This window comes from Podarcis erhardii (genome assembly GCF_964252035.2).
Source record: "Podarcis erhardii genome assembly, chromosome: 3".
In the NCBI taxonomy this organism is placed as follows: domain Eukaryota; kingdom Metazoa; phylum Chordata; class Lepidosauria; order Squamata; family Lacertidae; genus Podarcis; species Podarcis erhardii.
Genome location: NC_138507.1, coordinates 35,215,145 through 35,231,259, shown reverse-complemented (window position 1 = coordinate 35,231,259; position 16,115 = coordinate 35,215,145). Strand labels below are relative to the sequence as shown.

The 16,115-nt window shown below is 42.1% G+C and overlaps 1 protein-coding gene across 2 annotated transcripts in view; it reads left to right on the top strand.

The window, feature by feature from the left end:
• The window catches only part of EYS (eyes shut homolog), a 499,923-nt gene that overhangs the window by 131,577 nt on the left and 352,231 nt on the right, over positions 1-16,115 (top strand). For both annotated transcript variants that reach the window (XM_081856657.1, XM_081856658.1), the window contains 2 exons: positions 12,465-12,636; positions 13,334-13,412. In XM_081856657.1, the coding sequence (XP_081712783.1) occupies positions 12,465-12,636; positions 13,334-13,412 (251 nt within the window). The remainder of the gene's footprint in view (positions 1-12,464; positions 12,637-13,333; positions 13,413-16,115) is intronic.

Here is a 16,115-nt window from a genome sequence, read left to right as displayed (position 1 = left end):
GTTTCCAAGGGCCTCTAAACACAACAGAGCACATAAGTCGGTTAGGCCTATTCTGTCTCTGGGAGATTGTCAGCACTCCGTGGTTAAGTGATTATATGCTAGTGGTCAAGCAACTGACCCTTAAAAGCAGATCAAAGAAGAAATGAGCAAGCCCATTCACTATCATTTCATGACAACGACTTACATTAAAAACAAAACAAACCATGTTGCATTTTTTGTGGGAGGTTATCCTTGAATCTGGGGCAGGGATGCGGGTGGCGCTGTGGGTTAAACCACAGAGCCTAGGACTTGCCAATCAGAAGGTCGGCGGTTCGAATCCCTGCAACGGGGTGAGCTCCCATTCCTCGGTCCCTGCTCCTGCCAACCTAGCAGTTCGAAAGCACATCAAAGTGCAAGTAGATCAATAGGTACTGCTCCGGCGGGAAGGTAAACGGCGTTTCCGTGCACTGCTCTGGTTCACCAGAAGCGGCTTAGTCATGCTGGCCACATGACCCAGAAGCTGTCTGCGGACAAACGCCGGCTCCCTTGGCCTATAGAGTGAGATGAGCGCCACAACCCCAGAGTCGGTCACAACTGGACCTAATGGTCAGGGGTCCCTTTACTTTTTTATCCTTGAATCTGAGAGCTGTGCGCAAATGTAGCATGTTCAGTATGTTGCTCTGCTTGTTACTGTATAGTTTTCAAAAGAAAAAAACCCACATGCAGACAAGCAATTCTATCAGTATTGTTAATTTCTTGGTCTTCTTCGCTTAGTGAGCCCAACAATGTTGCCTGAGGCTTACTAGATGCATTTAAGACATATGCCTGGTTCAGCAAACAGCACTGCCATGTGTTCTGGCACTCGTCGCAGTGTCCCGTTGCACCAGAAGCAGTTTCATCATTCTGGCCACATGACTCAGAAAGCTTTCTATGCACAAACGGCTGGCTCCCTCAGCCTGAAGTGAGATGAGCGTTGCACCTCATAGTCACCTTTGACTGGATGTAACCATCCAGGGGTCCTTTATCTTTACCTAAAAATTACAGTTGCTGTGGCCAGGCATGCCAACTCTAGTAAGCTGATGTGTCTCCAACCCCCTCAGTCTTTGTTGGAAAGGGGCTAGGCCCCCTCAATGTTGAGGGGGCCCAGCACTCATATGCAACATCACGCATGGTGAGTGTTGCATGTGCAGCTTGCTCCTCCAGAGCACTCAGCCTTCTCCAGACAACACAATGTCACTTGTGTGACATCACACATGCCACATGCTGGGTCCCCTCAATCTGGCACCTCTGACTGTAGCTCTAGGCAATGTCTATCAAGGTGGGTTGTGTTGTTTAAGTTTTTTACTGTCAGTAGTTCCATACAAACCTTGCCAGGTCACAAACTTCCTGACAGCCTGCATACACTCGTAATGCAATTTTACGGAGGCTACAGAGTGATTGATGAACTGAACCTCTATGCTTCATTATCACCCAAGACATGGTGATATTAAAAGCCCAACACCTATGTTGCCATATGTTCAAGGGGATATTGAGTCACTGTTGAAGAATTTCAGATGTGAGGCTTAGCAGTTATATGACAGACCAGTATTTTGTTTTTGAGAATATGCTGAGAGAGATTACTGAGCTCTTGTCTGTTGAATCAACAAACAAACAAACAAACAAATGGCTTTGGGAAATATGCTTATCGTCATCCTTGTGAGCCTTTAATTGTGCAGACTTTATGATAATACTAACAAATGCCACTTTGTACAAGATGACATTTCATACAGAGAAGTAATTTCTTTGTTGGTGTTTGCATAAATCTGGCATGTAAAATCTTGTGTAACAAATGCACAATAGTCTATTTTGCAATTTGTGGGATAACCTCACTCTCCTGATATTTTAAGCACAGGTGCAAATATAATCCAACCATAATTCAGGACCTTCTTACTTTGTAAGTCCTGGTGAATTTCAGTGGAACATTTACAGTGGAAGAGTTCTGAGCACATCTGTGGGAGTTTGCTGATCTTTGTCTGGGTTGTGCCTTTTCGTAGTTTCCACTCAGCCTTGTGTAAAAAGAGGTGAGGGACAACCAAAGAACTTGACTAATAGTTCTTACCCACCAAATACAAATATCTAGATAAACTTGACATATTAGAGATATCCTCTTTTATTTTAATGCTGCACACCATGGGTGCTGGAAATAAAAGTTTGCAAGAGAATACATCAAAAAGTTTCTTGAAGTGATAAGGATCACATTGTTCATACCACCACTTTTCAGATTAAAGAACAAATCTAGCCCTAAGATGCTCCATAGGCAGTATTTGACATTTAACTTAAATCAATGTTTAAAAAAATTATCACCCTACGTGAACCGAACTCTGCTGAATGCAAATATTTCTAGACTTTTTGTCCCCATTTCTGGCAAAGTTAGTCACTTTTTCATCTTGTTGCTGCAAGGCAAAGTTGTGACCTGTGAAGTATTATGCTGTGTAAAAACAGGGCAAATATATTTACCTCCAAGCTGACCTCGCACTTCAAATTTCACCCCTCCATACAGCAACCATTTAATTTGATTTAATATCACTAAGCTAAAATAATTCCTTGCAATAAATTTGTAAATGACCCCAAAATACAAATTCAAAGCCTTTAGAGTTGGCCATTAACCTGTAATAAATCTTTCAAAGATGAAATCAATAGCATATTAGGTTCAACAACCTTATCAGCCGGGTTTTATTCAACACGTATATGAGAAAGGAAGTTAAAAACTTGCTGCCACTAATATAGTGAGGCACATGGCAATGAAGTGCTGGAGCTGGAATAAAAGGTACACTAGTTTTAAAGGGAAATCTACCCTCCCCGTTAAGAGGGAGGGAACAGACACCTAGAAGAGGCTGCGCAAGGAGCCAGGCCCAACCCTTTGGGGTGTCGTGGAGTCTTTGTGCCTGTAAATATGACCACCTTTAAGCTTCAGATGAGTTGGATTTGTTGGTATGAATGAATTTAAATTAGGACAATCTGGCTCAAATTTGGACTCATGAAACTTACATGGATCTGAATGGTTTGGCACCTACAGAGGGTCCAGGAAGGGGGGGAACATACACAAGTTCCCTGGACCCATTTCTTCTCCTCTTGGTTGAAACCATCTTATTCACCCTCTCACTTTCTCCCAGAAAATGGTGGTGGTGATAAGGATAAGTGCTAGATGCAATTGCTTATCGGCTCTGCATCACAAACAATCAGGCTGTTGCACTGAAGAACTGGGAAAAGGAGCAGCTGGTGATAATGGCAGTGAGGACAGGTCACAGAATCCCTGAAGGAAAGAGAGAGTGTTGTCCGAGGGCCTTCCACACCTGCAGCTGGTATTGAACTCAGTGCTCCCCTTCAGTCAGGAAGTGGGGATTGACCACCCCTTTGTTTTTCACAGAGAGCGAAAACTAGGAATTTTATCATGTTTGGCTTGGTGAATCACAACTTGTGTGCACCTAAACGAGACGAACATTCTGGTTGCTGCTTAAGGTTAAGTGCGTGAGGCAAAGAATTAACTGATTTTGTTTTTGTTTAGTCGTTTAGTCATGTCCGACTCTTCGTGACCCCATGGACCAGAGCACGCCAGGCACTCCTGTCTTCCACTGCCTCCCGCAGTTTGGTCAGGCTCATGTTTGTAGCTCCGAGAACACTGTCCAACCATCTCGTCCTCTGTCGTCCCCTTCTCCTTGTGCCCTCCATCTTTCCCAACATCAGGGTCTTTTCCAGGGAGTCTTCTCTTCTCATGAGGTGGCCAAAGTATTGGAGCCTCAACTTCACGATCAGTCCTTCCAGTGAGCACTCAGGGCTGATTTCCTTAAGAATGGATACATTTGATCTTCTTGCAGTCCATGGGACTCTCAAGAGTCTCCTCCAGCACCATAATTCAAAAGCATCAATTCTTCGGCGATCAGCCTTCTTGATGGTCCAGCTCTCATTTCCATACATCACTACTGGGAAAACCATGGCTTTAACTATACGGACCTTTGTTGGCAAGGTGATGTCTCTGCTTTTTAAGATGCTGTCTAGGTTTGCCATCGCCTTTCTCCCAAGGAGCAGGCGTCTTTTAATTTCGTGACTGCTGTCACCATCTGCAGTGATCATGGAGCCCAAAAAAGTAAAATCTCTCACTGCTTCCATTTCTTCCCCTTCTATTTGCCAGGAGGTGATGGGACCAGTGGCCATGATCTTCGTTTTTTTTATGTTGAGCTTCAGACCATATTTTGCACTCTCCTCTTTCACCCTCATTAAAAGGTTCTTTAATTCCTCCTCACTTTCTGTCATCAAGGTTGTGTCATCTGCATATCTGAGGTTGTTGATATTTCTTCCGGCAATTAACTGATTACAACCCAGTTATTGACAAATCCCCTTTTGCCAGCCCTTCAGAGGATGGAGCTTTCCTTGCTCTGATGATGCCCATACAGTATGCCAGTGCATAAGCATCCTCGCTGTGTTTTATAGGCAAATACACATGGCTAGCAAGGTCCAAGCACACAACAAGCTCATTTGTATGGTAATTCTCTTGTCTTGAGGACATTTTTGAGACTTGGTTGATAAAATGAACACAGCAAGACAGCTCCCTTCAGGCACGACTTCTATTAACTATTGTTTAGCTGTTTCCTGGGGGATTAGTCTGTTGCAGCGAAAAGAACAAAGTGCCTTGTGGCACCTTGAAAGACTCAAGACCTCATCCCCATAATACATTTAAAGCACTATTATAGCACTATAATAGACATGGTTTCCCCCAAAGAATCCTGTGAACTGTGGTTCGTTAAGGGTGCTGAGAGTTGTTAGAAGACATCCCCATTCCCCTCACTAAGCTACAATCCCCAGAGTTCCCTGATAAGAGGGATTGTTAAGCGACCCTGCTTCCATTTGGGCACCAGGTTAAAACCTGGTTATTAGTGTTTAATGATAGCCTCACTTTGTAATGACTGCAGCTTGTGCTTTAAAAATATTTATTGCCCACTCCCACCCCCCACTACTGAACTGTACTTGGATTTGTACTCAGCCGTGAAAATCTTTGGCTAGGGGGTGGGATATATAGTATAAACAAATACATATGCATACCACCCAGTAATATTGCATTCTTTCTGATTATTGATTTAAAGGGCTGTCTTTCATTCATTTTCTAACTTTTCTTTGTTGTCCTTGCTGCACTGAGGTGATTTTCTGTCCTCTCTCATTTGCCGGCTCACTTTGATGCTAAATGTTTGCTGTTTCTTGCAGAAGTTTCTGTGGAATGAAAGAATTCCAATTAAATGTCTCTTGGAGCATTTTCTTCTCCATCCCAATCACCCACCCTGATGCTTGCGCTATTTCTTCCAGCTCTAACTTTAATGAACATAGTGGACCTAATGGCGTTGTAATCAGTTGATGCTACTACTTAACTCAGTTTGAAGCCCTGAAACAGTGAAAGGGGGGGAAACATGTTTGTTTTCTTTGCAGGGTTTGCAATAAGGTGGTGTCTACTCGGAGACTTGCAGGAGGTGTGGTTGTAGTATAATGCAATAAAATAAAGCCAACTTTGTTCTTATAAGACCCGTCTATAAATTTTAAGTAATTGCACATTTAATATAGTAATTTTCCCTCCTTAAGTTTCTTATACCCATGAAGAGCAGAAAGTATTTTATGATTATTATTGATCTGTAGGAATTAAAATGGTTCATTAGAATGTTTTCATAATTTTTCAGTGCACATTACTACGTTATGTACAAGTTTATTGCAAATTTATTTGCAGCAATATTTTGACATTTTTGGAAAAATAAATGTACAAAGGGAACAGATGACATAAGAGGGAGAGCTTGGTGGCAGAGCTGATTTGATGCTCCTGCCACTATGCAGCACACTGAGCTCCCTACACTTCCCCCTCACCTTCTCGGTAAGCAGCAGCAACTTGCTGTGTTAGGAAGCCAGGAGAACAATGGAGCCCACCTGCATTACCTCACCAGCCCCATCTGGTGGCAGTTTTGCTGATAAGGTCCTGCTGTGCATGTTGTGCATGATTTACCGGTAACTATAGGCTCTTTCACACATTACATGGAACAGAGGCACAATCTGCTTCTACACATGTGCAAGTGTTTGTGCAAAAGACGGTTTACAGATGGCACACCTGTTGAATGTAACATGTGAACTATATGTAGGCTTGTTCACATTTTGAACACAGGTGCAAGCTCTCTCTACACATGCATAAGTGTTTCTGTGAAAGAGTGTATACTTGTTCATTTGTACAGCTCGGTTATTTGATGCCTAGTTTCCTCACTTTCGTACTTGTTTCTGCTTTGCTGGTCAGTGGCCACCATTTTTGGACAGAAACCATGGAGAGAGGGAGGTGTGAGAAAGAATGGACAAACCAGAGAGCAGGGGAGATCAGACAAATCAGTTTTTTCCTTTGTCTCTATTTTGCTGGTTTGCTGCAGCCATTTTAGGAAGAAATCATGACAGGGGGTGGGATAATGAATTGGAAATGTTCCCATAGGAAGTAATGCAAATTGTCAGCTCATTATGTGAATGCTTGCCTTATGAACAATTTCCTGGGAACACACTGTGTTTGGTAAGCAGGATCTGCATGTATAGTGAATATCCTTTTTGGATAGCCTTTTCTTCATGGGAAGGCAGGCTGCTCCATTCTGCAGTGCTTAAAGTCCCTATATTTTTCTTTCATTTACTCTCACAACATCAGTAAGAGCCTAGCTGCTATTGATGCACATTTCGCAAAGCCTGGCATGTTACCCCACATAAGTGATTTTAGTTTTCTGATGTGCTAGATTGAATAGAAGGCAATTCTTGTTAGTCTAGGTACTTCAGAGTTCAGGATTAATAGCAACTCTGTAAATTCAGAGTTTCTCAAATGACCAGAGGCCAAATGTGTTAGATCAGGATCTTTAACTATATTGTCAGAGTGTTTTTCCCTTCCCATCAACACCACTTCAGGTCCCCCCTGCTTTTCTTAAAGCTGGCTGCTCTCCCTCAAATACAAATTTACTTCAGGCATTGTGACAACTTAGTGACAATATTGATTGTGGCTTCCAAAACTCCCCTAGGAGGTTTCTTCCAGACATTGAAGAATAAGGACCTTACAAGTGAGAGAATTGAAAGACCAAAGGCAGCTCTGAACCAAAATAGTTTCAGCGCTGCTGCTGTGTCTTACTCTGTCTGTGCTTTGAAAGCATGCAAGCGGCAGTGCTTTCATCAAATGTGGCGTGATTTATACCAGGATGGGGAGCTTAATCCTGACATCCCAGTCATATTCTCAGCTCTTGCTATCAGCCAGCCAGCCAAGGGTGCTGGAAGTGAGGCTCTGGCACCTTAAATGGCCAAAGAGTGTGGCCTCTTTGCATGCATGGTTATGGGTACTGGTCATATCACTGGCATATTCAGGTAGGTCTGCAGTGACCCCTCCTCCCATTTCTGAAACCTGGAGAACCACAACCAACCAGTGTTGACAATACTGAGCTAGATGGACCAATGGTATGACTCAGTATAAGAACAGCTTCCTATGTACATATGTACTAGTGTCATTGGAAGCACAGAGAGGAGGGCAAGGGGTGCTGCCTAACTGGATAGATTTAAAATAGCAACAGCTCATTTGCAAGGGCTAGTAGTAACAAGCCTTGACTTGGACAATCTCACCCATGCTGATGACAGTTCTGCCCAGTGCAGCTGAGCTAGTAGGAGGGCTGGTGTAGGTCTCTCCCTTTTTCCTCTTTAATATATAGTATGAATTTTCATGTCTTCAAACTAAGGTATTAAAACACGGATGATGGCAGTACTACCTGTGTGTACACCAAAAGGCATCTCTTGGCAATCGCACCTCACAAGGGATACAGATGTTGGAGAGCCTGTTTGCAACACACATCAACAGTAATGCAGTGCCCCTGGGCAATACCGCCGTCAGGACAAAATGCTGGAAGGGATTTCAGAAGCTGGAATGGCTTCTGCAATTCACCGTAAGCGTACACCAAGAAACTTAGCTTGGCTCTGCGTAACTGCAGAAAGCTCCCTGATCCAGTGAGAAAAGTGTTTCCACTGTTGGTTGGGTTAGGTGCTTTCTCAACTTTGCAGACCTACACTCTAATCTTTCCTTGTTGCCTTACTAAAACTTTGAGTAAAAGCCTAGTTTGTTAGTTAGGGTTTGTTTTTTGTTGTTTTTTGGCAGGGTGGCATTGGAATTGGACTGAGGTCTTGTCATTCACTCCATGCCTAAGGGTCATACCAATATACCTACTATAGACAGCAGATTGAGACAATTTAAAGTCCAAAGCTTTAGGAACAGTGCTTTTGTGTGGCACTTACTGTAACAACTTCATGGTGAGTACTAGCACCTATTTTTCTAGAGAAAAAGCACTGGTTGAGGCAGCTAAGGGAGGAATCTACTTGGTGGTAGTGGTGATAACAAAGTGAAGGAATTGATTGCTTTGTTTTCCTCTCTTCTCCCTCAAAGGTACAGATTCAGCCCATGCCATCACAGGTGGTCAAAGCATTTATTTATTTGAATAGTATGGCTTTCCTGTTGCTCCTTACAAGTGACTAGGGCTATGCCAGCGAATTCCTCCAACAAAGCTTGTAAACGCGGTAGAAAAAAAATGCTTTCCTGATTATGTTTGTTTTTTGTGTGCCAGGGCTGACTTTCAGCTCCCATTCCCAATGTGTAAACATTGTGTACCTGGCTGACTATACAGTTGCCAACCTGTTTAGGTGGAATGTTGCCTGCTCACAAGCAAACCGGATGTATGGCCTGGAGCTTGATTGCCAGAGAAGAATGAAGCAAAAAGGCAGCCGAGCTATGAAAGTATAACAATAGTTTGTGTCAGATTTGTGACTGCTGCCCCACCCCAACAGAGACAGTTTTATTTCTTAAGCAAGGTATGACCAGTGCTCTTTTCTAGACCAAAAAGTGCTGGGATGCTCCTCCCTCAGAAGACCCACCCCAGAGCCCATCTTTGGGCTTGGGTGGGGGTCTCCTCACGAGTCAGAGGCAGCTTGTGTCAGGCTCTGTTCGCACGGCTGCCACATGGGCAGGCAGGAAGTAGGCAGGCTACTCCTTTCTCCCAGGAGGAAGAGGCAGTCTGCATGTGCAGAGGCAGTTGAGGCACGGGTGGGCGGCTTCTTCATACTGCTTCACTGAGGGGCATATGGTTGTCTGCTGGTGACAGGGGGAGTAAGGAACAATGGCAGTTTCACTCGCAATATACCAACAGGTGACGCCACCATTGTGCTGTGGCCCTCATACTGAGGATGTATCTCCCAGGCCAATTGCTGAGAGTGCTCATGCCTCAGCTGAGCAGCTTAACAAGCTCCAACCCACCCACCCATCTCTCCTGCTCACGAGAGCTGGGAGCTTGCTCAGCTGAGGCGCAGCTTTCCCACACATCAGCTGTTAGCTGGGAGGCTGAAGAGCTTCAGCAAAGTGCTGCTGCTGCCTGAATAACCTTCCTCCCTCCAATTTAAATGAATTGTTGTGTTTCAGGATTATAATTGGTATGGGCAACAATTCACTTACCTCCATGTTAAATGCAAATCCCACTGGGGTTGATAAGAATTTAGCAACCTAACTCTGCATATTTTCTGTTTTGGTCTTTCCTTCATTTGCAAATTATTTGTCATTTCCAAATAATCATATTAATATATGATATATTGACTGTATCTTGATATATGTATAAATGTGTACACCCACACCCACACCCCACAATTAGGAACATAAAGTTTAGAAGTGACTCCCATCCAGGATGTCAAAAACTTGTATTAAGGCAAGATGTTTCAGAGGCTAGTTATTCCATGTAAAAATTCAGCTGTGAATAGTAATGCTACCCAAGTTTTTGGGAAAGTAATTTTCAACTCCCCCCCCCCATTTCGTTATAAATCATTTCCCAATATTCTTCTACCTTTTTACATGCCAACCACATATGAAAAAAAGTTCCCTTAATTTCTTTACATTTCCAACACAAGTCTGATTCTACTTGATACATATTTGCCACCCTACTCAGAGTTAAGTACCATCTATGAATCATTTTCAAATAGCTCTCTTTCAGTGAATAACACACAGTAAATTTTAGGTCATTTTCCCAGAGTTTCTCCCATTTGTTTAGATCTTTAACTAGCTCATCTTTTGTTTCCCATTCTAATAAAAAGTTATACATTTTAGACAAAAGTTTATCCTTATTCTGTAATAATTCCTTTTCCAATTGTGAGCTTTGGTCCAAGAATGCATTCTAACTTAAACCTGCCATATAAGTGGTGGTATTGTAACTAATCTGTGACTTGACTCCTTCAGTCTTCCAATCAAGTGCAATTCATATTGTCTAAAAGGTCAGTTGTGAGCTCACAATTTTTTTGCTAAAAAAATTTTCAGGCTTTAATTTAAAATAGCAGGATAGTGCAAGCCCAGCACTGAGCATGATAATGATTAATGATACTACAAACAAGAGTAAATTAGTAGATTTGAACTCACCACCCCCAATTCTCAATACACAGACCTCCACCTTTTACACGAGATGCTCCATTAGCTGGGCTAATGTGAAAGGAAGAAATTGTGTCTCTGCAAGACTCTATAGTAAGGGAACTTGATTTTTTTCCCCCATGATAGATCTAATCAGATATATTCATGATTTCCTTAATTATGGCAGTTTATTCCAATTCATTTAGTGTTTTTTGTAAGGGCTGCACTTGTTGAATTGCAGAGAGAGAAAGTTGTAGCATGTGAGAGATCATGTACACAATTCCTAAAACAATTCCTAATTAATATTAGCACTGCAACTAATTATAAATTATGAGATATATATGCAAGTGTGACAAACTGAAAGTCCAATTAAAAAGAATATATATATGGGAAGAGAGTGCCATTATGACCTCATCAAAGCATGAGAAGTAGGAGGAAAATTGTTTGCCTTAGGTTTGGAGCGTATATGCAGTGGGATAGCCAAAGACCAGAGAGATAGAGTAACTGTTCTTTTGAAGTCCCATCCCCTGCAAGCTTGACACTATAGAAGGATTTTCAACCCTCTGATGTACAGAAGTGAATGACTTCAAAAGAAAGTATTTGGAGTTTATGCAGGTGAAGCAGATGCTCAAAGGGAGAGTATTGTGGAGCTCGACTTCTTTGTCTGTATCCTAACAACATTTTATCACCTCTTCTTTACAACAACAGATCAAGAAAGCCTCCTACTGGAATTTGATTTATATATGTAGAATATCTTCCTATTGCTGGCCTGCGGGGAGAAAGTAGCTAGTTTGGCACACAAGAGAGCACACAGATATGTTTTCTATACAGTAAACCCACAATTTATGCCCAGTTAACTTGTGCACATTCAGCTTTACATGTGTGGCAAATCAATAAATAAATATAAGTGGTGGAAAGTGGGCAGAGTTCCAGGAAAAATGATTTGCTAATCCCACCCACCATTGAACCCAATGGGTTTTGACTATACACAATTTTTGCTTTAGGTGCAATCCCTGGCACGTAACCCCCACCTGAGTTATAGGCTTACTGTACATCATACATAAGGTGTTTTTTCCCTCTGTTGTGTGGGATGCTATATGAAGCACATTGTGTTCATACATACAGAAATATGTATAAAATCAACAACACTGGGTTTATTTACATGTTGTCTGATAGGATTTAGCAATGTGTTAATGAGATAACTTGAAGAATTTTCCCAGTGAATAATACCGGGAAGGAAGAAATCTGCTTACTCAGTAAAATACATGGAAATTTTTGGAATCCTGCTGATTCTGTACATCTAGTTTACTGTCATCTGTCATGGAATCATAGGGCAGGATTCAATTCATGAGTGCTGTTAGCAGTGGTAGTGCTATAAGGATGGTATTTTGCTTCAGCCAGGCTCTACTACATGGTCCAAATTCAGGGTGTGCTTTTGGATGGTAGGAGTTAAGTTAGAGATGAGAAAATTATCTGCATGTTTGGGGTTCTGCTGTCATTATACAAAGTGAATGTGGCATGTGAGCAAAGGATACACATCACACAAACTAAAATTGTCTTTTTCTGTGTGTTTAAGTCATTGCTTAGCACGCTGCCCAGGAAATGTAGGAGTTAATACTGGAGTTAAAGCACTTGCAGGGATGCTGAAAAGACCAGCGAGGCTGAACTCGATGGTGACAACAGGGCCCAATTCATATATTCCCAGATTAGTGTACTATGGCTTCCCAGTGTCTGGATCCCACACTGCTCTAGAAATTATCTCTGAAGTTAGGTGTCTTAAATTGCTACAGGGGGAACATTAGAATATGAGTAGTTTGCATCACTGCAGCCTTCTCATATTCTAGTGTTGCTTCCATGGTATTTTTGCACTTAAGAAACTCTGCTATGTTGCTGTAGCTTAATTATATACATCTAGGCTAGAGCTGCAGGCTTAAATGCATACAATGTCTGCCCCCACCATATATAAATAAATAAATGGATATATTTTCAAGTACATAGTGTTTTGATTGTACTGTTGTCTTTATGTGTGTCCCCCGCCCAGGCAACCAGTGCGAAGTGGATATAGATGAATGCGTTTCAAGACCTTGTCTCAACAATGGAAGCTGCGTTGATGGCATCAGCTACTATAAGTGCTACTGCCGAAGTGGTTTTATTGGAATAAACTGTGAAACAAATGCTGATGAATGTTTGTCAGCGCCTTGTCTTCATGGAAGGTGGCTATTTTCATCTTTTACTATTATTACCCATAAGAAAAGAAGGGGAAGGGGAAGAAGAACTAGCAACATTTAAGATTTAATGTCAGGGAAGGTTGCTGAAGATACTTCTAATTATGCTGTTCCATAAAGTAAAAGTACAGCCACAGTTAAAGGATGACAGATGTTGCCAGTTTAAGCTAATGCAATATAGTGAGTACATTATCTCATTTCTTCTTTCATTTGAGTGCAATAACATAAAGTAATTTTCAATAACTGTGCATTAATTAGACTTTAATATACTTGCAAGGAGTTATTCAGCCTTTGCATGTGAGCAGGTTGAAAGAGGATTCTTCTTTGGAGCGCAAGCATATGTGTGGAGGTTTAAAATACTTAGGAACAAAGAACATAAGAAGCTTCCTTTTTCCACATTGGATTATTTGTCTAGCCAACTCAGTATTTTCTGCAAGGACTGGCAATGGTACTCCAGCCTTACCTGCAGATACCAGGGATTGAACCTGAGATCTTTTGCATGCAAAGCAGATGCTGTACTAAAGGGTCTTTGGTCATGACACATTACAGTTATAGGGGCAACTTCTATTACATCGAGTGGAGTACGTACAGGATTAGCCTGAGATTTGTGTATGAATACAACGGATTAATGTGAATGGTGCTGTGTTGTGCAAGTGTGGCAAGTGACCTTGATGTTCTTTTTCAGATGCATTGACCTCATTGATGGGTATCGGTGCAACTGCGAAGCGGGGTGGACCAGTTCAAGATGTGAAATTGACGTTAACGTAAGTCTTCTCATTAAAGCAGAGGCCATTTGCACACACGAACCCATAAAATACCAAAGCTTTTTACAAAAGAAGTACTCCCTGGGTTCTCAACACCGAGGAGGTGGCAAGGGTACAAAAGTTTCAGTAGTCTGGTCATCAGGGGCAACCATATTATTAGAGCCAGTGCCTCAGGGGGAGAAAGGCTGCAGTGTTTTCCCTCCATTCACTACAAAGTGCAGGAAAAGCATTAATACTCAAAGGACTGATGTATAGTGATGGTGCCTAAAGGGAACAAACTGCATGTTCCAGGTCCTTTCACAGTAGCTGCCTTAAGCATAAGGGTCACATCCATACAATGGATTTAAAGTTCACGACCAAAGAATCCTAGTTCACCCCTCACTGAGCACCCTTAAGGCTGAGCTCCCATGGTGTTTTTTTTGGGGGGGGGGAAGCCATGTGCTTTCAATGTAAGGTGTGGTTGTGACCAGAATGTGTCACTGAATACAAGTTGCTGTTCACTAGCAGTGGATGAGGACTGCTGATTTCAAGTCCTTCTTTTGAGCTTCTTTGAGCCGCATGGTTAGCCACAATAGGAAACAGGATCCTGGCTTAATGGATTGTTTCTGTTTCCTGTTTAAAGCATTAATTGACTCAATATGTAGCACATTTGTGCTAGAAAACCTTTTGTTATAATTGTTCGTAGGGATATCGTAGTGCTTGCTATATGAAACCATTCAGTAATTTGATAGGTCACTGGGGATTTACATTTATACTCTATTTACTACCTGCAGTCAGAGCTCTGTATTCTTTTGAACTTTTCCTATTGCTTTGGATGTTCAGTAAGCATGTCAGTGAGTCGACCATGTCACCAGAGCGTAATATGAACTAATTAGCTGTTTTAATTCATCATATTCCTGATGCCATGCGGGTTGTAGCATACCACAAGTTCAACATTTAGATCTTGAAAACAAACAGTTGTTCCTAGACTCTTTTTGAGATGCCATTAGCAAAGTGAAACATATCAGTAGTGGCTGGTTGTAACTGGGGCTGGTGGCACACAGGGCAAGGCATCTTACTAGTAAACAGAACCAGGACAAACCATAGGCAATAATGAACACTGCATTGCTGCTATCCTACTGTGTGTCTTCCTGCACTTGTGGTCTGAACACAGTAGCTTGACCAGGTTGTAGGTTTGACCGGATGCAAACAATGTAACCAGGTAAAATCAAGTTTCTTTTCTCCATGATGGCTTCTAATAATGAATTTAAGAAGTGCTCCCTTTTATCTGTTATTTTGCTATTGCTGTGGCTTTTAGTTTACTGTGTGCCCCCCCCCATATTTACATTTTAATTGTTTATATTCTTTTTTTGGTAAACTTCCCTGGGAATATCACTGAAGAGTGGTATAAAAATACATGATAAATATTCATACTGGCCCAAGTGGTTTCACTGCATTCCGTCTCAGAAAGTAGCTAGTTATATGAGGGAGGATGGTAGGACTCAGGAATCCTGAAGCAGTGTGACTCATCCCGGAAATGACAGTCATCTGCACAAGTTCTTCCACCTTGGCTTTTTTGTTACTCTTCAGAAATGTGTCCCTGTGTAATTATCTCCGGTTAATGTTTGTGACTTTTCTTTAGGGAGCCTGACTTATTTGATTTTCCATTCTCATTTGTTCCAAAAGAGGCATTAAATTTTCTGCAGACCTTGTAACTTAATTCATTAAGGAACAGATGCTGATTCCTTCTGTAGTACTAGCAGAACTGCTTTATGTTTGTGTTGTTCCCCAGATTAATGGTGTTACATTTGGGGAGCAGGGAGGAGACATTTAGATTTTCAAAACAAAAGATAATTTTCAAATGCAGTCTACGTTGCCTATGAGCACAAGTTTTTTCTAAAATTGCCAGTGCAGGAAACCTGATCCAGATCGCAATCCAGATTTGGTGGAATAGAAGGGCTTCCAGGCCTTTGCTCCAGCTGTAGTAGTCTAGAATGGGGTAGAAGAATCAGGAGTAGCTGAACTGGGAGAACCTAAGCTGGAGGAGGATCTCCTCTTTCCACCCCAACTTCAGTCACTTCAAATCCACTTTGGATAGTGGATTTCTCCTCCAATCTTCCTGCAGACCTGGAAGCTTCAGCAGAGGTTGTGGAGGGCTTTGATCAGTCATGGGAGGAAGCTAGGTGGCAGTTACTGAACAGGAGTCTAAGCAGGAGAGTGCAGTCTTGGTGCAACCTTCACAGATGGAAGGAGACCCACCCATCCCAACAGGAGTATATGCTTCCAAATATGATATTCCCACAAGGCAAAAGCTTGGCAGGAGGGGTGGGGAATTTGTTGGGACGTCTTTATTGCTTCTGTAAAAGTTCTGAACTTCTTGCCATGCTCCTGAACTCCAGGATTGGGGCTCCTGAACTTCAGGATTTGGACTCCTAAGTACTACGTCCACTGCTGAGCCTTACTTGATCAAGTAAAGATCTCTCTCTTACTTCCAAGTAAGGGCCTTTGTCTGTGAGTGTTGGGTGGAAGCAGCTGCCCACACTTCCTGATGTGAAAAAGCCCCATGGGAAGAGTTATCTCATGACAGCTTTCCACAGGGCTTTAATCAAAGTGCATGAAGTCTAGCTACCAAGTGCCTGAAACTGGTGCGCTCGCAGCTTTTGTTCTTAAAGGAAGTTCTTCTTTTTAACTCCTGTTCCCCTTTCCTCCCAAAAAGTATTTCTG